Source organism: Phyllostomus hastatus, unplaced genomic scaffold (genome assembly GCF_019186645.2).
Source record: "Phyllostomus hastatus isolate PE091 unplaced genomic scaffold, TTU_PhHast_1.1 phas_scaffold_182, whole genome shotgun sequence".
In the NCBI taxonomy this organism is placed as follows: domain Eukaryota; kingdom Metazoa; phylum Chordata; class Mammalia; order Chiroptera; family Phyllostomidae; genus Phyllostomus; species Phyllostomus hastatus.
The window spans coordinates 15,712,014-15,734,432 of NW_025334013.1; the positions used below are offsets into that span (position 1 = coordinate 15,712,014).

The 22,419-nt window shown below is 40.1% G+C and overlaps 1 protein-coding gene across 1 annotated transcript in view; it reads left to right on the forward strand.

Moving 5' to 3' along the window:
• Window positions 1-1,919: 1,919 nt before the first annotated feature.
• Window positions 1,920-22,419, forward strand: part of MACO1 (macoilin 1) — a 58,419-nt gene continuing 37,919 nt past the window's right edge. The window contains exons 1-3 of the mRNA XM_045859681.1: window positions 1,920-2,213; window positions 18,435-18,576; window positions 19,999-20,125. Coding sequence (XP_045715637.1) covers window positions 2,134-2,213; window positions 18,435-18,576; window positions 19,999-20,125 — 349 coding nt within the window. The 5' untranslated portion in view covers window positions 1,920-2,133. The remainder of the gene's footprint in view (window positions 2,214-18,434; window positions 18,577-19,998; window positions 20,126-22,419) is intronic.

Consider the following 22,419-nt stretch of genomic DNA (forward strand, 5'->3'; position numbering starts at 1 on the left):
TGAATTCTCCTGTGAGGCTGGGAGCTTTTCCTGCTGCAACCCCCACAGGTGTTTTCAATCAGAGGTTTGAGGCTTTATTTCCCCACATTGCGAGGTCTGTCTTGCTCCCCCGTTGTTCCTCCCGGTTTATCTGCGCGCAAACGTTGGACCACCTGGTCCGCAATCCACAGCCTTATCTGTCTGCCAGCCATCACCTTGCCCTCCTCAGTCCTCCAGCAGCTGCCTTTCCAGGAGTCCTCTCCACCCGACTGCCCGTCTTTGCCCCTCCTACCGGTCTGGATGAATGTTTCTTCTGTAACTGCTTGGTTGTTGGATTTCCATACAGTTCAATTTTCTGTCAGTCCTCATTGTTTTTTGTTTTTAAATTGTTGTCTTTCTTTTGGTTGTGCGGGAGGCACAGTGTACCTACATATGCTTCCATCTTGGCCTGAAGTCTACTTCCTGGAATTTCAAAAAAGTGCTGGAAGACCACCTAACAGTCTCACTGTTTATGAGTGGTTAAGTTGGCACAGCCACTTACTAGGAAATTCTGTAAACATCGGAAGTATTTAGGAGGGGAGCATAATAACACTTAAAAATGCCTATATTAAATACAGAATACAAAAATGAATGTCTAGTATTATTACTGTTCTCTTTAATAACAACAGTAATAGAAATATTATCCATGGGAGAAAACAGAAAATTAAAAATATAGAATACTAACAGATAGTAGTTGTGTTAGGGTGAGGAAATAAATGGGTGTTTTTTCCCTCCAGTGACTTTCCTACCTCTTCTGTTTTCTTTAATGACATACACTCTTCTTTTTCTCTTAAAAAAAATAACTTTTCTGTGTTTTCTAGTAATGATTTTGCCATGCCTACATTGCAGGGGAGTAATGAGGAACAAGTGAACAACAGATGCAAAACACCCTGTAACCGTGCCTGGCACAAAATCGGTGCCTTGGGAGTGTCAGGTGAGAAAAGTCACTGGCCTAGCTTCTCCACTTCCGAGGAGCCTGGCCGAGGCCTGGCCGTGCAGCTGAACAGCCTCCCGCCTAACCCTCAGTCTCTGCAGCCCCGGGGCAGAAACACCTCCTACACCGACGCTCGCCCTGTCCAGCAGGCGCAGTGCCATCAGAGCCCGCAGCCCTGCCCTCCCTGCGGACGTGGAACCGGGCTGCACCGCCCCACACACCACACCTACAACCCTGAAGAACGTCGCGCGCACCCACGGCTCCGCCCCCGTGACGTAAGGCCAGGGGGCAGAACCACAATAGCCCCGCTCCGCACTTCCTCCGATTGGCCGTAGCACTGTCATCAGCTCGCTAGAAGCCGGCAGTGTGAGTGCGTGTGCGTGTATTTGTGTGTTGGGGGGGGGGGGGGTTGCTTTGTCATTCATACTCCCAATCCGAGGTGACGAGGCCCGCCTGGCGGAGAAGAGGTCAAGGATTTGCAGAGAAGGTCCCCAGCGCTGAGGCCGGAGGCTCCTGGATAGGAAGGGTGCTGCGAGCCCCTTACATAATGACGCGACTGACTGGAGCACATGTCAGCGCAGGACAAGCACTTGCCGCAAACCCAGGCCTCGTTGGTGCTATGATAGATTACAATGAAAATAGCACGGTATGCTCCAGTACGGATTACAATACAGTGAAACGCATTCCAATAATCATGAAGTGTACCTTCGCAACAAGGAATAATATAGGATGTTATATTTATAGGGCCTATTTATAAGCCTCTATTTAAATCTTTCCTGATAGGCCCAGGCACCGGCCCAGACACCATAGTGATTGGTGCATTTTCCTGTCCTTCAAAGAGGCGGGTTCTAGAGTCCGGTTTGCCTCAATGGGCTCTGGGATTGGCCGACAGTGGTATAGCAGTGCCTCCGATTGGCCCCAAGGGCTGTCCGTTGGAGCCTAGTAGGCGGGGCAGGTGGCTGGCTGGTGCTGGGGCGGGCGGCCCGGAATTGTCATTTCTTTGTTTCCGAAGGCGGAGGAGGCTCTGAACCCCCCCTTCCCGTCCCACCCCCCTCCCCCTGGTGCTGGCTCCATGTCTCTGTGACCGGCCCCAGGGGTAGAGTCCAGGCCCGACACGGGGCGGGCCGGCGGCGGCTGAGGTGAGAGACGGCGGCGGCAGCACCCGGCCCCCCAGCGGGAGGATGAAGCGGCGGAACGCCGACTGCAGTAAGCTCCGCCGCCCCCTAAAGCGGAACCGTATCACCGAGGGCATCTACGGCAGGTGAGCGGCAGTGTTCCCTTCCTCCGCTGGCCTGGGCCGCGCAGCCCCTGGCCGCTCTGGAGGGCCGGCCCCGTTATGTAACCCCGACTAGGCCGCACGCCCGCGCTGGGGGCTCTCCCTTGGAGCGCTGCACTGGGGGCCCTGGCCCGCCCGCTGGGGGTCCCTCCCGGGGGGCGCGGGGCGTGGCTGAGGGCCTCCTGCTTGGCAGGCAGGGCGCGGCGGGCGCGAGCTGAAGGAGCCTCAGCACCGCCGTTGGGAGCGCCGGGGGGTGGGGGGGGCCCCCACTGGGGGGGCAAGGGGGGAGGGGTAGTGAGCCCCCTCCTCGTCGGTGCTCCCAGCCAGCGTTGCTCACCCTGAGGGCCATTCCGGAAGCGGACCGGCCTCCACTGGCCCCACGGCCCGACTCTAGCTTGGGAATCACCACCCTGAGCCCAGAGGCTCGAGGACCATATGTACTGGGGGGGAAAAGGTTGACAAAGTTAGGAGCAGACAGTGTCCCTGCGGTCCTCCGGCAGACCGGGCAGATGGCCACGTTGCCCCTTCTTTCGCCTTCTACTTCTTTTATGGGATCTCAAACTTGGCCCTGAGGGCTGAAGCCGATACACTCAAATCATGCCCTGTGGCCCCACTCCAGCCTCGAAAGGAGCTGATGATCATTTCGTCAACAAGCGTTATTTTGACAGTTACGAGCGAATGGCTTTCTTCGAACCTTTCCAAAGGGGTTTTCTTCCAATTCGCATTTTTTTCCCCTGAAGAAAAGCAGTGTCCCTTTAAGTAGAAACTGAATTCAGTACACCGAGGTGGGGGGGGGGGGGGGAGGACAACAGGTTCATGGGGCAACTTAGTGACAATCACAGCTTCCCTGAGCAGAATTTGTGTACGACTGTTATTTTCTGGATCTACTCAGAATCTTAATTCTAAATGGTCCTTGCCTTGATAAAGAAATTGTTTCAGTGGAGAAAGTAATTAGTTTACAAAGGAGAATTCTCAGCCTGTGAGTATAGGTTTAAATGAGCCTTCGTGGTGTTTTACAGTTCAGCTCTTTCAGCTGTGGGACTCAAGGAAGTACGTGAGGTAGTTTATGACACCCTAGTTGTCTCAGCATAACTGTACACCTTGCACATGCTACTGTTTACACGAATGGAATGAGTGCTTTTTCACAAGCAGCTGACTGTTGTAAACATCGGGGGGTTTCTTTATCTCCAATTTAAAAGCATTAAGAAGTCAAAGTGAAAAGTTCTTGAATATATTCTTATGTAATGAGCCATAGATCATAGAAATCATTCATTCATTCAACAAATATATACACTCAGTGCCAGGCCCTTTCTAGCCGGTAAGAGTACAGCAGTGAGTAAAACAGACCAAAATCCATGCTGAATCAATCAAATCTGACCATTTTAACTGAAACTGTGAAAGAAAACAATTTTTTTTCTATAAATTTAATGGATGGAGGAGAGGTCTCTTCAAGTTACACACACTCTAATTCTTTAATAACAAAATGGCTTTTTTCCCCGGCTATTGAAAAAGATTTGAACAACTAAATAAAAGATTTGAAAAAGATTTGATACAAGAATAGGAAAAAAGTATATACAGCAGAGTTGGTAGACAAAGGACATCTGCAGCATTTGATTGGCTGCTATTTACAGTAATATATGAAAAGTATCTCCATTTATAGCAAAATTGGCAATCCTGTGTTTTTACATGTCTTCTGTTATATTTCAACTTCTCTTTGTATTTGGACAAATACGCCCAGTTTAGTACCTGCCCCATTGCAACCACTCACTCAATCAGTGTGAGTAAATGTGAGGAAGTGAATTCATTGTCTAAAGAAGATTATTTTACTGGTAATCTTTTGCAATTTGAATTCTTATGTTAAAGATTAATAGTAAATACCTTATGCAAGTGAATTAGAATTTCATGTGTAAAATTTTAAGAAACAAACAGTGCTTCAGCTCTCAAATCTGTTTGGCATTGTTTAATTGTTAATAAAAGACCTAAATATATTTTTACATCATATATCAAATTAGTGTTTCAGCTATCTGTTTCTTAGTTTATATTATGGAGTATTGGACTGAAGAATGGGATCATAGGTTTTTTTTTCCAATTCTGTTTTTAAGAAGAGAGTTAGAAGGGGTCTGGGCAGTGGGGGAATGGGGACATCTGTAATAGTGTCAACAAGAAAAATAAGGAAAAAAAGGAAGAGAAAAAAATTTTAAATTATTTTTAAAGCAAACATAATGTGTGGGCCAGTTATAAATTAATGTTTGAGCTTGTGTGAATATCACATTTCTGTTGATCATCAAATTTAACTCTGTACTAAACTTTTTCACACCTTCTATTGCCCATTTTGTTTCTCAACATCTAGCCAGTTTTGGTCTCATTAAATAGAGAGCTTTCTTCTTGTTTGTTCCCCCCTGAAGCTCTGTTGACAATTTTGAGAACTACTTTGTCCACTTTTACAGCATAACCTTTCATGGACTTCTTATTTTTATGTTTTCAGTTGGTACAACTTACTGAACTTTGGGATAGCAAAGAGGCAGCCGTGGTGAAGAAAGCACTGGACTGCTGGCATCAGTAGATCTAGGTTCATTCTCAAAATGCCACTTTGGAAAGGACAGGGAACCCCAGCTTTGATCCCCAGTTCTTTCATCTCTCCAATGAGTTTTGAGGACTAAAGGAGATATGTACAGTTTGTGAAACTCTTCAGATTCTAGCATGCTATAGAAATATTGTTTGCCGTAGTATCACATGTTAGACCTACCCTTTAAGGAGGAAGGAAAGACTATAAGATTTGATACAACTATCAACAAAAGTCCAGTAGTCAAAAACAAGTGTCAGTTGCTGCTTGGTCTTGTTGAAGGAAATTCTGTTGCTGATAATGCTTTTAATCATGGGCTCTAATCCAACAACTGTGACCAAGGTGATTGTCAAATGATATTATTACTGCCAATACAATGGTTGTGATAGAATTTTGTTTCAGGGGCATATGGTAGAAGGGAAATTATTATTTTAATGTGAGCTACATTTATATATGTGCCTATCATTTGAAAATTGACTTGTTAGGAATATGTTATTCCAGTCAAGTTAATAATCAAGAATGAGAGAAAGGAAACAGGAATGGTGATCATTTTCTTTTATATAATAAAGAGCTAAAATATCATTAAAAAAAAATCTGAGCCAGCATAGAGCCTGGCACAGTAGGAATTCATTGCTCAATAAATGTTGAATGAATTGATAAATGAGTATAAGCTAATCTATTCCCCTGTTTTAAGAACCTACATTGTCTGGGGAATTAGGGAGGGTAAAGGATATGACAGATAGTTCCTTGTCTTCGGGAAGTTTACAGTCCAGCAGGTTATAGTAATTCCCTCTTAAATTTGTGCAGTGGTTTTAAGGTTCTAAAGAACTTTGAGTTCTGTTCAAATAAAAATATTTGTGTTGAATTAAATATTAGTTTGCTATTTTAGTGGTTAACCTGATACATTAACAGCTTTATTTTGCCCTGTGCTATTTTATGGTGAAGTAGACTCTAAGTGAGAGAATATTTTCTGTCTCAAATGAGATAGATGTGAAAGCACTTTGCAACTTATGAACAATAGTTATTAAAAAGGGAATGTAAAATGAATAATTCCACTTAATGTTACATGTTGGGTTTTATGGCAGTGATTCTCTCCCTGGATCTGCCTTCACACAGGCACCAGGCACTCCCAACAGTCATATCCAATTACATGCAGTGATTCTCCAGGTGGAGTGGAGTTGGGGTGCTATGTAGATTTTACAAGCCTTAAGGGGATTCTGTGGATTCACCCACCCTTCACCTTGCCATATCCTCACTCCCTTCCGCCTGAAATTACTGACTTATAATAGGAAGATGAAGAGATAAGTGTGGTAGGTAGAAGACAGAGGCAGAAACATTTATGTTTCAAGTCTCTGCAGCTAAAATTGTTACTTACATAAGTAAAAGTAAGCATTTTATGTAAGGCATGTGTTTTAAGCTTCAGGGAACTATTTTATATCTTTGTTACTGATGGTTGAAGAAAGCACTTCTTCACTTACGAATTTATGAATACCTCTGTCACCGTGCTTGGTTCTGTGTGTAGCATGTTTCCTGAAGCTGAGGTAGTGCAATACTTTACGTGTCTCTTACTTTTTTGTTTGTTTGTTTTCTTAATGCCTTAAAACTATGACTGAGGACTCAGGACTTTACTGGCTGGCAAATACATATACAGGGTCTGGCAGAAGTAAGGCCTGCTTAAGTGTGGTTGGTAGGATGATAATATGGGTGTAATAATTTATAGCTTTAATTTGAACATTTCACCTAAAATGTCATATGGTGTGCTTGAGTGTGATACTGTTATGTTACAGAATTACATACTCATGATTTTGTAATAAAATAGGGGCGTTATTTGTGCCGGACCCTGGTATATAGGATAACTTTTCCCATCTTTGTTTCAGAGGAGTTTCTGGGCCTTTAACTTTTTAAATGGTCAAAGTTTGCATCCTTTTTAGCTTCCTAATGTCCTTTTTCAACCCTTGTCTCAATGATCTGGTCTCCACAAATGTCTCTCGACTGCTTTTTCTGCCTTCTGAATGTTGTTTCCTAAGCCTAGTTTTAGGCTCCTTTGGGATATGCTTATTAAAGCCACTGGAGGCTGACATGACCCTTGGCTGCCTTGATTTTACACGTGTTCTGCAACTGAAATCCCAGATACTAATGTTGCAACCTCAAAGCCTACTTAGCCTTTTGGTGGTCTTGGTAGGCTTTAATTTCAACAATGCTGGACCTGACTTAAAAGTGATAAATTCAGTATTGTTTTAGAGGGGTATTGGTACAATGGAGAATTGAAATGTTTCACTAACCTTCCCAGCGAGATGTTTAGCTAAACCCTTTTATTTGTAGTTTTGGTTAAATATATTTAAAAAACCCTGCCACACTGGACTTTTTACCTTAATTTTTACTAGTAGTGTACTATGTTAAAAATAAAAAAAGTATTGATACTTTCTGCCTGGGCCAGTGTGGCTCAGCTGGTTGGAGGGTCATCCTGGAGGCAAAAGGGTTTGGGTTTGATTCCTGGTCTGGGCACATGCCTAGGCCGCAGATTCCGTCCCCAGCCCAAGTGTGCACGTTGCTCAGTCCAGGCCTGTCCAGGAGGCTGCCAGCCGACGCTTCTTTCGCACGTTGATGTTTCTTTCTCCCTTCCTCTCTCTAAAAGCAATAATAAAAAAATATGTCCATGGGTGAGGAGTTAGGAAAAAACTGCTTTCTTCTAACTTTCATTTATGATTCTGAGCACTCTTGGCATTTAGTTTCATTAGATGTTTTAAAAATTCCTTTTAAGTTGCTGCTACCAGTTGAAGCCGGGAAAGGAGGGAACATGATCTGTTTTGGATTATTTGCTTAAAAGCTTCCTGTTTTATCAATGATACTCTCCTTTCTCTTCATATTGATTCCTTAAGGGCTTTCTTGAACCTCACTAGATTTGGAGACTGACTTTAATGGTATATTTAACAACTTATTTTTTCACTCTTATTATAGGTCTGTATACGGTGGACCCAATTCATATTTTATAAGTACTTACATTTTTAGAATTTTTTCTCTGTACATTTCTCCCATATCTCCCTACTGATATTAACCCTTTGGGGTTTTATAAGTGTATTTTGTTTTGTTTCACGTCATTTTCTAGGCTACCATCCAGGCGATACTTAAGGGCATGTAACAAGATATAACTTGTACAATATGTGTCTTATGGAATCTGGAGGGTCAGAAAGAGATTTTACCAACGTAGTTAAAAACTCAAAGTGAAATACTATAATTGGGTTACTTTTCTTGATGAAATGTAGTATGCTCTTCAAATATATTGATTACTCTCTAGGCTCACTAGATTTGGGTGTACTCAGTTTACTTGGATCATTTTCAAGAAGTAGGCCCAGAAGAAAAGTAGGTTGTCTGTTCAACAAGCTGCTTAAGTGTAAAGGAACATACCAATGGTAGAAACATAAATTCTTTGCTAGACTTTTTTTTCCCCATCGTGGATTCTTCAAATACCTAAGGAGTGATGATTTCCTTAAGGTCTCTTATCTTTAGGCACGTGAATCCTGCTCATGGGAACTTCCAAAGATTTAACCAACTGTTAGAGTATATTTGTTGAGGCATTACATCTTTACTTTGGCATTTACCTAACTGACATCAAATTGACCTCAGCTCATCAGCCTTCTAGGATGCCTGTCATCCCCAGTCTCTGAGACCCTTTCATAGCACTGGCCTCTGTTCCTTTGTATTTTTTCCTGTGCTACTATTAAGGATGATGTGTTCACATTGAGTCATGAGACTGTGACATCAGAAGTGATTTATCCTCACCCTATCTCCTTTGTTGCCTTTTATTTTTTTAGAGGTTTTGCACTTAGTAGTGGATTGAAATAGTGCAATAGCCCACTTGATGTGTATCCACAGATACCACCTATTCATTTGAGCTATTTAGGATCTGTTTCCTACCCAGCACAGGGAAGGTGGCTAGAAAAATCTCATTCTGTTTTTGTTTACATTTCACTAATTTTCTTGAACTGTATATCCCTTAGTGCCTTGCTCAGTTTTTAAATTGTATTATTACTTTGCTCATTTTCTTTAAAAAAATTTTTTAAATATTTTATTTATTTTTTGAGAGAGGAGAAAGGAGGGAAAAAGAGAGGGAGAGAAACTTTGGATGGATGGGTTGCCTCTTGCCCACTCCCATCTGAGGATCTGGCCTGCACCCCAGACATGTGGGAATCCAACCAGCAACCTTTTGGTTCACAGCCTGCACTCAATCCACTGAACTACACCATCTGGGGCAAAAAATTTTTATTTATTGATTTGAGGGTGGGGGAGAAACATTGATTTGTTGTTCCACTTATTTATGTGATCATTAGTTGAGTCTTCTATGTGCCCTGACTGGAGATCGACAGACAACCTTGGCATATTGGGATGATGCTCTGACCAACTGAGCTAGCTGGCCAGGGCATAATCATTTTCAAAATATTTTTTAAAACCAAATAAGCTGCTCAGTACTGAAGTCAGTACTTAGCCTGTCATGTATAGCAAGGACACTTGAACTCTAGCAAGAATGAGTACTATGTTCATGGCCATATAAAAAAATCTGGCCTGAGATGAGAGAAATACAGGGTTGGAGTCTTCCTTCTCAGATGTAATAAGTAGTATTTTCTTGTCTTTTTCTAAGCTTGATAAGGTATAACTCATTGTTCATTGTGTTTCTGACTTTTTAAAGAAATGAGTTGTCTTTTTATTTTTAAATTACATGTTTATTACAGTGACCATTCTGGGGCTGTGAATATTGTTGGAAATCTGTTTTCAGTTGTCCCACCTTTTGTGCCATTATGTTATTTCTTCAAAGAACATTTGATTTAAAAATTTTTTTTCTACAGAGCTTCATTGTATGTTTACAAGTTGTTTACAGATTTATAATTTATGAATTAAAATAAGGGTTTATTCTCTCACAAAGTACATCTCATTTTTTAAAAAATTGGTTCTGTTGGAGAATTAAAGAATCGTGTAACTTGAATATGCATGAAGGAAGGGATATAAAGAAGGAAAGTAATATTTATTGAGCATCATATGTGAGATGAGAAACTCCAGTGCAATGGATCAGCATGTGGGCTTTAAATTCATATAAATTGGGTTCAAATAATGTTCCTGAACTCTAGTTCACTTAATCTGCTTTAACCTTCAGTTTTCTTAGCTGTAAAACGAGGATAGTAAATTCATCACCTACTTTATAGGATTATTATAAGAATAATTGAGATAAGCACATAAAATACTTAGCATAGTGCTCGACACAGGGAAATTGCTTAAAAAGTTACTTGTTGCTTCTGCTTTTCCTGTAATATTTTTATCTTCATTTTCTTATTTAGTTCCAATAAGGATATATAAGTGTTTTAGCTTTGGTTTCACAGTGAGAAAACTGAAGGCTGGAGGTTTAGTTACTTTGATAGAGAACCACATCTGTCCAACACCAAAGTCTGTCCTCTTTTATTGTCTTGTGTAGTTTCATCCTTTCTGAATGGTGGTTATGTGTAATAACTTATGTGATCCTCTTGAATTCACCACTACATGTAGGGAAAGGTCATTATCTTCATTATCCAGGTGAAGCAACAGGTACCAAGAGTGTCTTGTACAAGGCCGTATCTATCTATCTTCCTGCCTACCTACCTATCGATATAAAGGACATTAGTGAGATAATTACTGAAATTTGAATAAGGTCTGTAGATCACATAATAGTATGGCCAAAAAGTCCATATGTTTTTTTCCATAAAAGACACATTTTTCATTTTCATCAATAACTTTATTGATTTGGATATTTTGAGTATGTCGGCTATCTCATTTCTGGTATAATGTTGATTGTTCTCAATTAATGTCTTGATTTGAGCGCTATCAACTTCAACTGGTCTACCTGTTGAAGCATTGTCCCGTGAGAAATCTCCAGCACAAAACTTCACAAATCTCTTTTGACACATTTGATGAATCATAACACCTTCTCCATACACTGCACAAATCTTTTTTTTGTATTTCAGTTGTGTTTTTACCTTTCTTGAAATAATAAAGCATAATATGCCAAAAATGTTGCTTATTTTCTTCCTTCTTCAATATGAAAACAGCTATACAAAAATTCATCAGTTTCGGTAAGGTTTTTTTAATGGACACTGATTATGACAGCTGTCACATTACAGTCGGACAAAACTGTTTCAAATGACGTTAAAGGCCGCTAAGCACTGCTACTGGAGCCGTCTTAGAGAAGAACCAAACGAACTTTTTGGTCAACCCAGTACTGTTGCAGTGGATAATTGTGCTATGGTTATAAGAGACTGTCCTTGTTTTCATGAAATTTAGGAGTAAAGAGCCATTTTGTCTACAATTATTTTTAAATAGTTTAGAAATAAACTAATATGTATATATATATATAGGGACAGAATAGGAAGAGAAACTCGATAAAATGGCTTTATCATTTGTAAAATCTGGGTGAAATACGATTTATGCAGCTTTTCTCTAAGTCTAAAATTACTTCAAAATGAAGAGTTAAAAGTAACACATGCTTGTTATTAAAAAAAAATATGACATGTATAACTAACGTAAAAGACCTTAGTACTCCTGCTTTGGAATGATCACTGTTATATGATTTGTAATTATAGTTTCTTTTTTTTCTATATAAGCAAGCATGTATTTCTTTATCGCAAAAATGGGATTCTTTTTTACATAAAAGTTTCTTTGCATTTATCCCCACTTAATCTCTTGTCCATTTATTTACCTCCAATTTTTTTTTCCCAGCAACATAGAATTTTATGTAGAATTCACTTGGTTCTCTGTGGTCTCCTAAATCCCATTTCTGTGTTCTTTCAGTAGTGCCCTTCAGCCTATCAGTGTTCTGTTTCTCAGGTTTCTTTCCTATGAAATGGTAATAACTGCCCTGCCTATTTCATACTTGCAAGGATAAAATGCGATAATTGATATGAAAGCATTTGAAAAAATTGCAAGTGTGATATAAATGAAGGCATGGTGGTTAGGTATTAAAGATGTGAAGCGTAATACTTATTTCACTTATGAAATGAATTTCTAATGTCCATTCAGCATTAACAGTTTTTTTAGGTACTATGGGTTGTTTCTTCCTGATATGCTTCTTAACCCCTCTCCACCTTAACCCTGTAGAATTCACACTGTTGAAAGTGTTTTTGAAGCAGAAATTTTAAAATTCTAAATTCCCTGGTTGAATTATGTTACACCACCTGTCCTTGATATTCCTGTAGTCTATGTAATCTCTTACAAAAGTACAGTGAAACTTCGGTTTCTTGAGCCTCTCGGTTCTTGAACAATTTGGTTCTTGACCAAGTGTTCACCAAAAAAAGTTTCAGTTTTCTAACAAAGTGTTAGGTCTCCATTCTCTACCCGACAACGTTTTCTTGCTGATAGCTGTGTGATCAGTCACGTGTCTCTCAGGTGACAGGAGATTCAGTTTTCGAGCAAATCGCTTCTTGAACAGTTTTGGGGAACGAATTAAATTAGAAAACCAAGGTTCCACTGTTCTGTACCACACAATTCTTAAAACTTTTCTTAGTGATTTTCATTCTAGGTTTCTTTTTTGTTTTTAAAAAGTTTCAGGTTTAGTTTTCCCTTTTAAATTGGGCATATTTCACACTGTTAGATTTGTCACTGCAGCAGCTGTGTATGTTTCAGTCTGAGTTTGTGCGTGTGTGTGTGTGTGTGTGTGTAACTGACTGTGGAAAGGTTCTCTGTGCAATCTGCTCGGGGCTTAGAATGGAGAAGAGACAGAGGGAATAGCTAGGTCCTCCCAGGCTGCCCTCTTCTGGGTTTTACACAAGGATGTGCTTGCAGAATGCAGCACTAGTTTTAGTCCGTTTTATCTTGAGGCTCACGCACAACTTTCTGTGCTCCACCATTTTACGGTATTAGAAATTAAGACAGAAAAAACATAAAACAATTAGTAGTTCTTATAAAGATAACAATAATTAATCCATGAGAAGAGTGATGTGGTTTTACATTTTTCCCGATTTCTTTAATGTCAGGCTTACCAGAAGACACTCTGAGAACCCCTACTGTAGTCAGAGCCAGTGGCAGGTGGGCCAGATGGAGTGATAGTTTGGCATCCAGAGTAAGGCTGATGGGAGTCGTTTCTCCGTAAAGAATAGTCGGAACAGATTGGGAGCATGTGCTTGGTAACCCTTCAGGCGGAAGCTGCATTTGTTATCTTTGTTGATGTTGCTTTGTTAGGCACCTTCCCACTCACCTGTATATTCCCTCTCCCTTCCGTGTAAGTGTGCTTTGATAAAAGCCCTACTGTGGCCCTGAACACTCCTGTGCACTGCAGGTCATTTGCCCCACGTCCGCAGTATGCAAGGTCCCGTGCTGGGCACTGAGGACAAGGCAGGGAACAAAGTGGGCAGGACCTTACATTAAACACTTAATCACACAGAATGTTATTTAACTAGAAATTTGACTATCCTTGTGGCACAGCATGCTAGGTAAGCATGTAGTAGGGTAACAGTCTTTACTTTGGATCAGGGAGTGCTTTGCTGAGCACGTGATGTGTATGCTGTGTGCTGAAGGATGAGCAGTAATGGAACTGTACCTCCCGTAGTTTAAATTGTACTTAGGTAGGGATTTTGTCTGTGCCTCAGAAAGAAATGTAGAAAAATGGAAGAATTAACCCTAGACAATTTAAATATTCCCAGTTGAGGGAGGTATACCTGCCAGTTTGGAGATCATACCGATTATCTGAGTAGATCGTTGTTTTCTTTCTGAGGCATTTTGGAATTTAGTGGAAGCTCCATGGCAATGAAAAGTTTATACTGCAGACCAGTACTTCTCAAGTTTTAATGTATGCACAAATGGCCTAGGGAGTCTGACTCAAATACAGGCTTAGATTAAACAAGCTTGGTGTGGGCCCTAAAATACCGCTTTTCTAAAAAGCTTATACATGATGCTGATGCTGCTGGTCCGTGGACCACACTTTGTGCAGCACGACTATAATCACACATAATAAGGCTTTAGAAGCAATACCAGTTGGATAAGAGGCTGGATGAATATTCTAGAGGCGATATCCAATAGGGAGCAATATTTCTTTTTAATTTTTTTTATCCTGACCTGAGGACATTTTTTTATTGCTTTTAGAGAGAGGAAGGGAGAGAGAAACATTGATTGGTTGTCTTCTGTACACACCTGGATTGGGGCTTAGACCCACAACCTAGGTATGTGCCCTGATCGGGAATCAAGCACCCAACCTTTTAGTTCCGGCACAGCATTCCAACCAACTGAGCTGTACCGGCCAGAGCCAATAGGGAGAAATATTTGATAACAGAGAAGACAAAACAGTTTGGTGCAAGTATTGTGCTACCTACAAAAAGCTAAAAGCGATTCTCTGTTACTATTACAGAGATGACAGAAAAGCTAGGGATTGAGATAGATGGCCTCTAGCAGAGCCAGTGGAATATTCCAGAGTTGTTTCTGTGGTGAGGACCAAGTGAACTAAACGATCATTAGTCTGCCTAGAGGAAAGGTCAGGTACTAAGGATTGATGGCCGCCTCATGATAATTATGTGGACTCCACAAAATGATCTAAGTGACAAGCAGCTACAGATACTAGAGAGGAAAGTGCACTTTACTTGGAAAAAGAAGAATATTTAATACTACTTTTCATTATTCATAGATCATTAATCCATAGATGGAGGGGTACTGCCATGTAGATTCAAGTAAAAAAAATGGTTGTAAATGGCAAAGGTAGGAATAGAATGGGGGAGAAGGAAACTTATAGTTAATATGCACTTTGAAAGAGTCACCACCATGAAGCCTGTTAATTGCACATGTCTCTTCTCTGTTTCACTGGAACCTAGAATAGAGGCTTGTAAGACCATCAGAAGACATTACTGCTCTGCCCTTGTTTCCTATATCATTATGCAAAATATCTTTTTGTTGCAGTTAGGCTGTTAAGGCTTTGTTTGAAATGTTTTATAGTTCTTAGCAAATTTATTTGGGTCAGAGAATTAAAGTAATGTCAAGTTAGCCTGTCATTATGAACTGTATGTATAAAATATTTTATATTTAATCATATTTTCTCCCTGGTTTAAAAGAAACATTTTGGAATGCTATAATGGCTTAAAAACCCATCTACTTTTTCCCCCTTTTAGGATGTCGTCTCTTTGGATTTCACAAAATCATATGACCTTCAGTGTATTTGAAGAAAGGAATCAGGGTTTCTACAGTGATAAGCAGTTATTTTAGGTTACTTGTCTTTTAACTTTTGTACATTAACCTATAGAAGGATAACAGAAATAATTTACTGATAAAGAGGGCTAAGAGAATATTAAGTCAGGCGACTGTCATAAAGCTTTTTAAAACCCTATAATACAGAATTAATAGAATTCTTCAAGACTCGTCCTAGAGTAAAATCGTCTTTGTTAATTAGATTGCCTCTTGATTTTGGGACGCAGGCCTACCTAAAAGGGCCTGAGGAAAGCCAACAGTGTGGCACATGTTTGCGAAAAATTATGTTTCCTTAGATATCTGTGCTTCTAAACTGTGACTCAGTAAGAACTGGGTGTCAAGGAACATCAGAGGTATTAGAGTAGTAGTTTGAAACGGTATGAAATAGGTAAAAGGGAACCCCCTTGAAGTTACAGAATTGAAAAAGAGTAGTCACGCCCTGGCAGGGTGGTTCAGTTGGTTAGAGCGTCATCCCGATAGGGCAAGGGTACGGGTTCAACACCCCCATCAGGGCACATCCAAGAATCAACCAATGAGTACATAATAAGTGGAACAACAAATCAATTTTTTTCCTCTCTCTTTCTCCCCCTTCCTCTCTCTGTAAAAAAAAAAAAAAAAATCAAATAAAAAAATAAATCAATACAACTTTTTAAAAAAGAAAGAAAAGAAAAAGAGGAGTTGCTGTAGCAAAGGGGATCTTTTTTGTATTGGCCTAGATTGAAATGACTGAGTAGAGACTGCCATTCTGTGGATAGTACTGTCTACTCAGTGATATGGAATGTTGCCGGTTAGACTGGGATCCAGCCATGCCTTGGGAGCATTTGGGGCACAGAACGGTTGGTAGCACTCTACCTTCTCCATCTGCGGGATGGTCTGACTCGAGACGTGAGGTACAGCTACATTCCAGAGGCAGCCCCATGGAAAAAAGGATTCCTTAGAGAAGTAAATGCCATTTCTTAAATGCCTTAGAAACGTGGATGAGGAACTATTATTTATTCTTTAAAACCTAGAAACAATTCTAGAAACAAGGAAAAATTCTTTTAGTTTTAAAGCCAAGCAGCTTGGCAATCTAGTTGCAAACTTTATTTGTGCTCTTGAATGCCTGTGAGGGGTGGGGGCTCCACTCTCAGAGCTTCCCCCGGCCACCATGGATGAGAATAAGTCTACCAAGACATAATCTGCTTGGGGAGGAAAGGTGGCCGATCTCTCAAAGGAGAAGGGCCAGGAGCCTTTTCCTCAGTGGGCTTTTATTGGGTTCAGTTTGCAGAGGAATACAGGTAAAGCTCGTCTATCATTGTCAGGCAGTAAGGATCAAACAATAGATAACATACCAAGAACTATGAGGGCTTATTTTGAGTTGGGTTAGTTAGCTAAAGGGCTATAAAACCTTGGGAAACAAACTCATTTCCTGCCTGAACCCTTATCAGAAAACTGAGGATATTCTTAGCAAAGCAGGTTTCACAGGATTTTGTGCATTCTTTCTTAGGCCTGATTGCTCCAGGGAACCTGCCCCTTCCAACACAGGGCTGCACCGCCTTCTGTCATTGTTTCAGGCTTGAGTCAGGTAGGGGAAGTATGGCAGCCAAGAGATTAGGGGACTTCTCAAAGACAGAATGAGGACTCAGGCTATGTCAAAGCCGAGGGGCAAGGATCCATCACCCCCTTTTTCTGTAGCCCCCCCAAGTCCTTCCCCGAGGGCCCCCTTCGTGACCATGCCTGTCTTAGGTTGTTCCTCCCTTGAGGAATCTTACCCGTCATTGGCTAACTAGTCATCCGCTCGGGGCCAAGCAGGGTGAAGTAAAAGGGGGCAGTATGGCGCCCCTCCAGGGAGATAAACTTTGTCTCCTTATAGGTTTAGGGTCCCAAAGTCTTGTTACTCAGCCTCAGGCACAAGGGGTTAGTTTTTGAAACCAGGCAGGGCAGTTCCCAACACCTGTGTGATTCAGTTCCTTCCAATAAAATTTGCCTTGCTCTCCACTGGACTAGTGATGGGATTTAATGAGTGAGAATGAGGGTCCTCTCTTTATCTGGCTAATGTGACTCTAGTGAAATGGAACTAAAAGGTAGGATTTAGGATTCCAGTCTGTGTTCTCCTGGTTTGTTTTAGTTTCCTCTATTCTTCAATAAACCTCTTAATTGAAACTTATTATCAAGCCCCAAAAGTTCTACCAAGAATTAGTATTGGAAATTGACCCTAGCTGCAAATTATGTGTGTCATTATGATACCGTATCATTCATTGAGGGCCGGATGTGTCTGTCCTTGACATCTTTTCCTGTGTGGCTTCAGAGGGCACAGAAAGGGCCCTCAATGTTGGATCCTGTTTTTGTTGTTTCCTCCCCCGACCCAGGTATAAGTGTTTTTGTACCTTACTTTATTTCAAACTTATTTATTAAAAGTTGTGATTTGTTGCTGGTATATATACAGTTAATTTAATTATATCATTATTGGAATATTTGTATTGCAAAACACCATGCAAGGCTCTAGCCCAAGTGAAAGTGAATTTTATTTCCAATCCATCTATTTTAGAAAACCTTTAAAAAAACCTGAATTTAACTTGCTCCAGAATCAATAGGGTTAAGGACATGGAATTTAGGGGCTTATTCATAGGTAGAAGCTGAAGACTTCTATTGTCTGTTATACAGATAATGAACTAGAAGAATGGACTTTTAGATTACATAAAAAATATTTTTTAAAATTCAGTCCCTTACCTTGTTTTGAGTTGTGCAGCGGTTAGATGTATGTTCTGACTGGTTTGGCAAAGTGTGTTTCTGTTTACCGTAAGTCCAGAGGGAAGTGGGAGTGCATGTCTATCGAACAAGGCTGGGATGCTTCAGGGGTTTTTTTCTTTAATGGATATTTTTTGTGCCCTCAGCCCTTAGCGTTGGCATCTGCTCCCTAAGTTGGTTTCTGGCTATTTTGGGAAGTCATTTGTTTTTAATTTGGTTAATGTGGATGAAAACGACAGAGAGGCAAGAGGAGAAGAGGGGGTGGAGGGAAACAGGATTCTCCAGGCGTGTGGGATGCACATAAAGAACGTCAGAGACTTCGGACAGGTGTGGAGGGCAGGGAGACAAGAAACCAGAAGCCTTTCCACGGTGGCATTTTCTTCTAATGAAGAGCAGCTTGAGCACTGTAATTTTGACAGTGTTGCAGTATTTCAAAGTCAGAGACTTGGCACATTTTAAAATAGTGGCGAGATTTAATTTTTTCCATCTTAAATGGAATTAAGTATATTTGGTCACCATCTCACTTTGATAGCTGTGGGCCCCAGAATGAACCCCAGAGCTTTGGAAATTTAGACGGGCCAGGGCAGCGTCTCCTTTTGTCCTTTATCTCCCTTGTTTTTGCGGCGTATGAAGATACTTTTTGTCTCTTTTAAGCAAAACAATGTGTTTTTTTCTCTTTCTAGTTCTTCACAGGTGACCTGAAATTAATTCTTTATTTTTCTATTTTGCAGTACATTTTTATACCTGAAATTTCTGGTGGTGTGGGCACTTGTCCTTCTGGCAGACTTTGTCCTGGAGTTCAGATTTGAATACCTGTGGCCATTTTGGCTTTTCATCAGAAGTGTCTATGATTCCTTCAGATACCAGGGACTGGTATGTTTATTAACTCATGAGCTTAATAACCCTTCTAAGAAAGTCTTCAACAAATGCTAATGAAACTGTTTAAAGTAGATTTTATCAGTTATACTTAGGTGACTATTGAGCTAAATTGGGTCTGTGGACTGACACTGGCCTCTCAGGCTGTTTTGTCTAAACCCATTGATCAAATCCTGATCCTTCCTCCTCTGTCACTGTGGTGCGGAGAAGGGGAGGGAAGGAGGCCTTAGGGAGGGGACAGAGTAGTAGAGGAAGAAGGATTGCCCAGTTCTACTCTGAAGTATTTCTGGAGCCCCTTTCACTGTGTGAGTGAGTGGCTTCGAGTTAGAGCTGTGCTTCCCAAACTTTCTGGTCTCAGAGCCTGTTTACATTCTTAAAAATTATTGAGTACTCACTTCAAGGAGCTTTTATTTATGTGAGTTGTATCTATCCATATTTACTATATTAGAAATTAAAACAAAAACTTGAATATTTATTCATTCACTTAAAAACAACAAAATCATTCTTTTAATACAAATTAAATTTTTTTAATGAGAAATAAATTTATTTTCCAAAACAAAAAATTGGGTGATTGACTATAGTTTTGCAAGTTTATATAATGTCTGGCTTAATGGAAGACAGCTGGATTTTCATATCTGCCTCTGAACTCAGTCGATTGTAATATCACATATCATGTAGCTTCTGGAAAACACCATCATGCTCCTGAGTGAATGAGTGTGGAAAAGGCAGATAACATCTTAGTGTTATTATGAAAATAGTTTTGACCTGGAAGACTTGCTGAAAAGATCCCAGAGACCCCCAGGGATCTCAAGACCGTGTGTTTTCAGAACTACTGACCTTGTGGTTCCGTTGTGTTACTTAGCCGCATCTTAGACCTCTTTCTCTTCCACCTGGGCCCGGTGCTTTGGTCAGAACAAACCCATGCCTCGAAGAGACAGTTTTGAGCTCCTGTCCCATTGGTAATAGGTAGAGGCACATCCAGAGGCAGGCTGCATTATTAAAATATTAACATCATAATTCTCATTACTAGTATGGTTCATCTGTACTCCAGAAGCCTACCCTTTAAGCGTGAGGCTCTTTAGGAATGTATTGTGAGGAGAGGAGCCTTTTCTGTGTTAAAATTCCAGTCTTCAGATAACCCACCTGTGGAGTCCAGGTAACCTTAACTGTGAACTGACTTCAGTTTGTTCCAGTCCAGTTAATCTTCATGTTTTGAGGCTATAAATAGGATTACTCTTTAGTATTAAATTAACCACTATTTTTTATATGGTTGATTTTAAATGTTTAAAATTTCCTGTTATAATTTTCTCTGTAGTTGTTTCATGGAAGTTTTAGAGATTTTGTCTGATACGCTTTTTTATTCTCTGTTTGAAAATAACAAGTTCTAAGATGTGTTTTTTGTTTTGTTTTTCCCTTTAGGCCTTCTCAGTGTTTTTTGTTTGTGTAGCGTTCACATCAAATATAATATGTCTGCTGTTCATCCCCATACAATGGCTTTTTTTTGCTGCTAGCACGTATGTGTGGGTTCAGTACGTATGGCACACAGGTAAGTCTTACTGGTTTCTCAGATGGACAGAAATCTTAGATTCAGGCTCTTTAAATGTGGTGATTAATCTTTGAATAAATTATTTAGAGTTGAGTTTAATGCAGGCAATTTAAAATTGTCTTTTCCTAATAGATTATAATAAATTGTGTCTTTAAAATATATTTTATCTTTTTCTCATTATTGATTCAAGAGTTTAAGCCTTTATGATTTGGTATCTTGATTGTTACTGTCTCATCATTTTTTTTTAAAGTGTAATTAGTTGAAATCTTATTTGGTACAAGAATCCCCACAGGATCCCTTGCACATGGTGTTTAATCTCTGATTGAAAACCTATAGTGACAAGGAACTCATTACTGTCGTTTTGGAGCAGCTATAATAGGAACTTCTTTCTCATACTGAGCCAGAATTTTCTTGTGACTTTTTTTACACTTTTGACCCAGTAGGTCTTGACTATTTTGGGGCTCACTGATCTCTTAGAAGATGTAAACAGGTTTTCCCCAGAAAAAAATATATGGGAAAGTACAAAACTTTTCCTTAAACTTTCAGGGAGCCTACAGGCCATCCCCTCAAGGCCAAACATTGGACCCACAGAAGGAGTATAACCTCCATCCATGTTAACATTTCTTTAGAGTTAGAGACACCGCCATATCCTCTCAAGTCTTCCTTTCTGTAGGCACGACACCTCTGGTTTCATCAGCTTTTCGTCGTGTGTTATTGTAAGCACTTCACCATTTTGGTCTCCCTAGTTCTCTTAGCCAAAATTTCCAGTTTCGGTATGTTCTGACTTGAATGGAGTTACATAGTCACCTCCCTTCTTCTTAAAGCTATACTGTTGTTTCAAACTAAGATGGGATAAGATGTTTTGACAGCTCCCTCCACTGTGAAAGCCTGAATGTGGGATACATGAGGATGTGAGGATTGGCTCCCAGATCATTTAACTTGCCTGCAGAACTGCATGAAACTTGATTCTTAGGCCCAGCTGCAACCTGTAGGATTTTGACCACTCACGGAGCACCAACTAATAAAAGCTCTTTGGAGCAACATTCATCCTCTCCTCAAAGGTGCTAAGAAGATGATGTTGACCCACGTAGAAGATACAATTCAGCTGTTATTTAAAGTCTCTACTAAGAGCGCAGTTTTCTTCATCTCCATCTTTACCACTCTTTCCTAGAGGATTGATTTATGAGCTAGCATGATGGCTTCTTAGTCTGCTTTCCTTTAACTCAAGTGATTTTTCTCCACACCAGTTTTTGCTTGTATTTCTTTGTCTTGGGCCTCAGTTTCAAGTGAGTTGCCATTTACAGTTTTCATTTTCTCTAGGTCTCAATTTCTTTGTCATATGAAAGTAGAGTAATCTAGATAATGTTTAAGGGAGCCATCCAGCTCAGATGAGCTGTGACTCTGATGAACTATTCCCATTCCCTATGTTACTGTAATAATGTCTCAGTAGTTGAGGAAAAGAAAATACGCACGTAACTATTAATAGAACCTATTGGGAACGAGTTCAGTGGGTGACTCACAGGGCAGCAATGGAGCTAAGATCATAAATGATACTTGTGTCTCTTTAGCCTTAGGCTCAGAAATGTATGTTGGAATAGCTGAGCTGTGAAGTATGTTTTAATTAGGAGTGATTAGTGCTCAGGCAGACAAACAAAACAGACTGTGTTCTTATTGGGCCTGACAGATAGTGCAGTTTATATAACAGGATTAATTTCTCTTCCAGTTGTTAAAATTTTTAAATTCTTTTTGAAGAATATTAGGAATGGTTGATGAAATTATGTATTGCCACAAAAGAAGATAATACTATATTATAAACTTCTTTCCTTGCCGTTCAGAGGGAAAAAATAGGATATAAAACTGTGTACATGACTATCACACTTGTTCAAAAATATTTTTCAACATAGTTTTATTATGTTATTTGATAGGTTAAGAAATATAGGTATTTTGTCTAAATTTTTCTATTTTTTTCTGTAATGTGCTTATTATGTTTGTGATAACTTTAGCAATTAATTTTTAAGAGGCATTTTGAAATGAATTTGAAAATACATTATCCTAAAGGTTGCTATTTGTCTTCTTACATTGTAAAAATAACTTGGTGTATGTGTGTGTTAAATCTGCAAGAATGATTCAGTCCATTAGCTACCTTCACAGAGCTTGGGGTGTGTTCCTTCTTCACAGACTAGGTCTAAAGGGACTTAGGGTTATTCTCATTAGAAGCAGACTGTATTATCTCTGTAAACTTGGACGCAATTTGTGTAAATTCTGGGTCTTACTTTACTCTTCAGTAAAATAAG